At 48.2% G+C, this 6,581-nt stretch overlaps 1 protein-coding gene across 1 annotated transcript; it reads right to left on the bottom strand.

The window, feature by feature from the left end:
- Window positions 1-365: 365 nt before the first annotated feature.
- Window positions 366-5,632, bottom strand: LOC131264620 (uncharacterized). Its single transcript, XM_058266892.1, has 4 exons — window positions 3,362-5,632; window positions 3,089-3,170; window positions 2,356-2,658; window positions 366-511 (listed from the first exon to the last, which is right to left on the bottom strand). Exons 1-4 carry the CDS (start codon window positions 5,630-5,632, stop codon window positions 366-368), a joined length of 2,802 nt encoding a protein of 933 aa, XP_058122875.1.
- Window positions 5,633-6,581: the final 949 nt, after the last annotated feature.

The raw sequence follows: 6,581 nt of genomic DNA, 5'->3' as shown, positions 1-6,581 counted from the left end.
CCACAGCTACCACAGCTCCAGGATACCACCAATGGTTTGTCGAACTATAACAGTGGGCTAGAGAATAGCGGAGGCGGAAAAGGTGCCCCCAGAAGCAAACCATCGACGTTGTCGTCGTTGTCGTCGAATACCAAATCCACCACCAGCACCACCATAATCGCACCGGTTGCGAACCGACCCGCGCTGTCGGGCAGCGGCACACCGACAACGATACCAACGATGTCCACAACATCGACTAGGATCAGTGTCCGCCAACATAAGAGTACGCGATGCCCAACGTCATCATCGGTCATGCAAACGGAGTTGAACGTTCCCGCTAACCGTCCCGGTACGACGTGCGAACCGTCTTTGTCAGCCTCCGTGCCTCAGTCACCGTATTCGACCGCCCGACCGTCTGGACCACCACCAAAGCCACCAACGATGACACCGCCACCTCCGCCTCCCATAAGCAGCGACCCTTCGGGTTCCGTAACTGAATCGACGGTTAGCAGCAGTTCATCGGTCGCCACTACTGCGAGTGTGTCGACAGCCACAAGCGACCGACATCCCGCAGCTCGTAGTGTTCTTGAGCCTGTTCTTGGTTTTATTAAAACTATGCGCCAACTGGAACGGCCGGGTGCTACAGATCGAACGAGAAAAGAGTACGTCGCAGGCAACGCACGGGTGGGAATGTCAATAATTTTATTGATGTTTTTGTTGATAAAATTATTGACGTTCGATCGAGCGCGATCGATGCTGACGATCGACCGATAAAAACAATCCAGCAGATGGCGCTGGTACTTCCGAGAAGAAGATAATCAATAAATAAACAAATTATGTCATTCGCGAACCGACACTTGCGGCAAGCAGACCTAATTTTTAGCTCCCGTATTATCGGTGCTTAGAAAAGTTTACTGTGTCGTCATTTGTACGAACTCCGAATCGCGAATCGTCAACACTTACACTTTGAGCTCCAGTTTGCTACTGTTTATTAATCTGTCAAATATAGTTCATTCGCGTTACCTTATAATTCATTTGACTTAGTTCCTATTTCCCTTTTCATTAATCCTTTTCGTTAATCCTTTTTTCTATGCCAATGATATCCGCCAGAATGTAGGCAACATACTTGACTTTAATTCCCACATTCCGGCCACCAAAAAAGGGTATCCCTTTTTTAACTGTTGCGTGAGTGTTTTTTTTTATCCTACGCCTATGGGTTTTACACTTGGGGATTGGGAATGAGAGCGAGTCTCGCTGCTGCTCGTACAATTTCCTTCCCTGATGCAGTTCGAATTGTAGCAACTCTAACTATGCTATCCTTCCCTGGATGCACTGCTGTTATTCGCCCCATGGGCCACATAGTTGGAGGTACGTTATCTTCTTTGATCAAGACGAGTTGTCCCTTTTCTAGCTCTACAGGGTTATTTGAACAGTTTTTAGCACGCGCTTGTAATTGTTGAAGGTATTCCGGATACCAGCGCGCCCAGATGGCTTGTAAATGTTTCTGTACTAGCTCAAATTCCTTCAACCTATTTGATGGTTCCTGCGATCTATCAATTTGTGGTAATGCACACATATTGGAACCTACTAGAAAATGTCCTGGTGTTAGTGGCTCTGTGTCTGTGGGTTCGTTAGACAATGGCACTAGTGGTCGTGAATTTAAACATTGTCCGACTTGGGCTAACAGAGTTACCATTCCCTCATGAGTTAAGCTCGTACTTCCTACGGTGCGAACAATGTGTTGTTTTACTGAACGTACCGCTGCCTCCCAAAGACCGCCAAAATGCGGAGCACGTGGTGGAATGAATTTCCACTTGATTTCGTTATTTGCACACCAGTTGAAAATCTCGTCCCGCTCTTGTTGAATGCATTTGAGCATCTTATAGAGGCGATGAAGCTCATGCGCGGCGCCCTTGAATGTCGTTGCATTATCGGAGTGCAGTTCAGAAATATTCCCCCTTGTTGCAACAAAACGCCGAAGTGCTGCCAGAAAGGACGTCGTCGTGAGATCACACACTAATTCAATGTGTACCGCCCTGGTCGCGAAACACACGAATATAGCTATGTACGCCTTCGTCGGGCTGCGGTTCCGAATCGTTGACTTTAGTAAGACTGGTCCGCAGTAGTCAATTCCACTGACAGCAAACGGTCTCGTAGGTGTTACCCGTGAAATTGGGAGGTCCGCGATGCTTTGTTTCACCAATGTGGGCTTCGCCTTGAAACATTGTTGGCAATGATGGTAAACAGACTTAGCGAGACTGCGACCGCCAATTATCCAGAATCTTTGACGCAGTGTGGCTAATAATAGCTGAGGTCCGGCGTGTAATAATTTCAAGTGATACGCGACTGTCAATAACTTGGCCAACGAATGATTACTGGAGAGCAGAATCGGGTGTTTGGTCGCGTCCTGAATCTGCGCATTGTGAAGCCGACCACCAACTCGCAGTAATCCCTTTGAGTCAATAAAGGGCGATAGCCACCTCAGCTTCGACGTTTTCGGAATTTCCTTGCCATGCTTTGCGGTGTGCAGTTCCTCTGCAAAGCTGTCCTCCTGCGACAACCGGCACAAATGGATTTCAGCCTGGAGTAGTTCGTCCCGTGTCAATGGTGGCACTCTCTCAACCAGTGACAGCTGTTCCGTTGCATTTCCGTCTTCCGTGGTTCTGAATGCTCCGCGTCCTGTCAGGCAATGAATAAAACGCAGACAAAACGCCATAGATCTGCGAAGGCGATGGTATGCCGAGAATGATGCAAAGAGTTTGTTGCTGAAATCTGCCGTCGTTGATACGGCAACCACACGTGGCGTCACTGCTCTTTCCTCCGATACACAATCTCCCTCCTCTGTAGATAGGTTGTGCACAGGCCAGCTTTCTTCGTTGCAGGACAACCAGTGCGGGCCATGGAACCACCGATCGCATTCCAATAGCTTATCTGCATGAAGACCACGCGAGATGTCATCTGCAGGATTATCTGTGCCCGGTACATGCTTCCAGCACGTAATGCTGGACTCCTTCTGTATGAGAGCCACCCTATTTGCCACATATGGTTTCCAACGTCGAGGTGAGGAATTCAACCAATGTATCACGGTCATGGAATCGGTCCAGCATACCGTGGATTGTATAGTAATGTTTAAGGATTGGCTGACCTTCCGGTATAAGTGTGTTGCCAGTCGAGCCGCACATAGTTCCAATCTAGCGATAGAATGCGGGTTATCTAATGGAACGATTTTGGATTTGGCTGCCACGAGTTGAACAGAAATCCCGTCTCGATTTACAGTTCGAAGGTAGCAGCATGCCCCAAATGCAGCTTGGGATGCATCTGCAAAGATGTGTAGTTGTATGCTCGTGGGTTCCCGGCTTGATATGTAACGCGGGATGCGTACTTCCCGAAGAAGATGTAATGTAGAGTAAAACTTGTGCCATTCCTTTTGGACCTGTGATGGCAGCTCAACGTCCCAGTCCCAAGCTTTCCCGTCTTGCTTTAGCAACCAAAGCTGTTGCATGAATAGCTTGGCTACTGTTATGGCTGGTCCCAACAATCCGAGTGGATCAAATATCTTTGCAATGTAAGACATTGTTATCCTTCGTGTCCATATTGGTGCTGTAGATGGAAGATCGATCCGGAACCGAAGCAAGTCGAGGGCTGGCTCCCATACAAGCCCGAGAGTGGATACACATTGCGCGTCTCGTAATTCGTATGTTGGTAAGATCGCTACGTCTTCTGGTGGAATGCGAGAGAGCACTTCAGGTATGTTCGATGCCCACTTTTTTAGCGATAAACCAGCTGACTGCAGCATTTCTGTAACTTGGCTCACTATTTCGATTGCATCTGTTTGATCGTCAGCACCGGTTAGTAGGTCATCCACGTAGAAATCGTACAGTACAGGGATAACTGCGCGTGGATATTGCTCCCCATGATCGTTTGCAATCTGCTTCAGAGTTCGTGTAGCTAAGAATGGTGCCGATGCCGTGCCGTAGGTAACCGTTTGTAGTTCGTAGGTGCTTATGGGTTCTGCGGAATTTTCTCTGTACCGAATGCGAAGAAAATTCTTGTCTTGGGCGTGATGAAGGAATTGACGATACATTTTCTCCACGTCTGCAGTAATTGCTATCGCATGAGCCCGAAAACGCATGACAATCGAAAGCAGATCTTGCTGTACTACCGGACCGATGAGCAAAGTGTCGTTTAGTGAAAACCCGGAAGTTGTCTTGCAGGATGCATCAAAGACAACCCTAACCTTAGTGGTCGTACTGGTCTCCTTTACTACTGCATGATGCGGCAGATAATGCGGAACTGAATCATCAACGGGTTCGCTAAGTTTCTTCATGTGCCCCAAACGCTCGTAGTCCTTCATAAACTTGATGTATGCCTCTTTCATTTGCGGGTTGGAATTCAGCCGACGTTCCATTCCCGCCCACCGGCGATCGGCGATCTCCTTGGAAGCTCCTAAAATTGTATTGGCAATCGAGTTAAACGGTAAACTAACCACATACCTTCCCGCAGCGTCCCGAGTCGTCGTAGAAACGTAATGTTTCTCGCAGAGGTCCTCCTCGGCCGAAAACGTTGCTTCGTTGGGAAGGGTTTCGCATTCCCAGAACCGGTTCAGGATCGCTTCCAGTGGGGTGTCTGACGTAGCCACATGGCAAATTCGTGGAGCCTCCTTTGCAGCTTGGGCAGTGTTACCCGCGACGACCCAACCGAAGGGAGTCTCGACCAGCCACGGACGTCCCTTGCCAAGCGACCGTTTCCTTCCGGAATGAATCTCCCAGAACGCATCTCCCCCGATGACGATGTCAATTCTGCCTGGGATGTAGAACGATGGATCCGCCAAAACTGCATCTACCGGCATCCTCCAGGAAGACACATCAGTGGGAGTCGTTGGGATGTCCGCCGATGGGTTATTCAGGATCAGGAATTCCATTTGAGTCGCGAACGGTTGTATCTTCGACTGGACGGTTGCCACAATCGACCCGTTCACCAACTGCGACGCCATACCGATGCCAGAGATGGAAACGTTGACCTTAGACCGAGAGGCCATTAATTTCCGAGCGAACGCTTCCGAGATGAAGTTCGACATCGATCCGGAATCGAGAAGCGCTCTCGCCTCGTGCCTTGTTCCGTAGTCATCGACGAGATGTAGCACCGCCGTCTCAAGGAACACCGTTTCGTCTTCCGAGTTCACTCCCATCGATATCGTCGAAGAAATGTGTAGCAGTGAATGATGACGCTCCCCACACGTGCGACAGGACCGATCCGACTTGCAGTCCTTCGCTAGATGCGTATTGCTTAGGCAATTCCAGCAACAGCGCTTCTTTGCCACGATGTCGCGTCGCTGCTGCACATCCTTGCCGTTGAATATTGGACACATGCGTAGCGAGTGATTTTCAGCGCACTCCAATAAACACCGTGGTTGCCCCGAGGATTTGTGAATGGCTGCGGTGTTTGTAATGGCTCTCCGTGAGGTATTTTGCCGTGCGTTGCCGGCCACCTTAATCGTCGAATCCTCTACAATGGTAAGGCTTTTAGTGGATTTGAGGATCTGGATCCGATCTTCGACAAATTTCATCAGTTCCTGATATTTGTCCCGCTCGAAGTGGACGGAATGCTTCTCCCACGCAAGAATGGTCTCGCTGTCGAACTTCATCAGCAGCATGTTGGACAAAGGAGTATCCCATGCCTCCACAGGTTCTTTCAGCTTGGCCAAACCATTCAAATGCCGTGTGAATTCATCCACTAAATTAGTTAGATCTTCGACGCTCTCTGATTTTACCACCGGAAGAAAATGAAGTTTCCGCCAATACTCACGAATAAGGCTACGTGTATTGTCGTATCTTTTCAACAGCGCCTTCCAACCCACTAGTCAATTTAGCCGTTACCATACAAGTTTTCCCACCCGCGATTCCTCTTGGCCCATATTTCGGGCTTGCACACAAGATGTCGAGTATGCCATCTCTTTTTAGTGTGTAGCTTGTCATCGTCTGTCCCGCTCATCTGTATAAATCAACGTTCTATTGGATCCAACCCGGGTGGTATACACGTAACTTCCCGTGTTTGGACACAGCGATTCAAAAATTGTCTGTGTTAGTGGAACCGTGCGTGGAAAGAAAGTCAGTGAGCAAATGACAAGTTCGAGAAGCCGGATCAGTATCACAACAAGAAGTGAGTTGAACACACGCGAACGCAAATCTAATCGTGGTAATTGTTTTAGTTTCTCCTGGTCTTTAATTTCTTTTAGTGATTCCAGAACATCTTCAGTTCGATGGAGACACTCAACTGTAAAAAGTAAGGAAAGCAGCATCTCAGGAAGCCGACAAAGCGACCGGGGAAACTACATCCGAGGTGGCAAAGTCGGAGTCGGAAGTTCCGACGCAATCGGTGTCGCCAATCCTAGAAGAATCCTTATAAAAGAGTATTATACGTGAGTATTTGTGAAAAAAAGTGTAAAAGTGTTCCAATATGTTTTGAGTGTTAAATAAATGTTTCATAATTTTAGCTATTTGTGTCTGACATTTTTTTTTTTGCGGCTTCAACCGAAAGAAATCATTTATCACTACTACATACATAAATTCCATGGTTCGCACCAACACATGCATAGATCTGGG

This window comes from Anopheles coustani, chromosome 2, assembly GCF_943734705.1.
Source record: "Anopheles coustani chromosome 2, idAnoCousDA_361_x.2, whole genome shotgun sequence".
In the NCBI taxonomy this organism is placed as follows: Eukaryota; Metazoa; Arthropoda; class Insecta; order Diptera; family Culicidae; genus Anopheles; species Anopheles coustani.
The sequence above is the reverse complement of the archived record's forward strand: the minus strand, read 5'-3'. Positions and strand labels throughout refer to the sequence as shown.

Coding starts and splice junctions, on each gene's coding strand:
- LOC131264620 (XM_058266892.1), bottom strand. CDS start 5,632: ATGCTGCTGATGAAGTTCGACAGCGAGACCATTCTTGCGTGGGAGAAG. Junction 2,659..3,088: donor ACATTACTATACAATCCACG/GTATGCTGGACC, acceptor ATTGCCTGACAG/GACGCGGAGCATTCAGAACC. Junction 512..2,355: donor ACACCCGATTCTGCTCTCCA/GTAATCATTCGT, acceptor ACACACTCGCAG/TAGTGGCGACCGATGAACTG.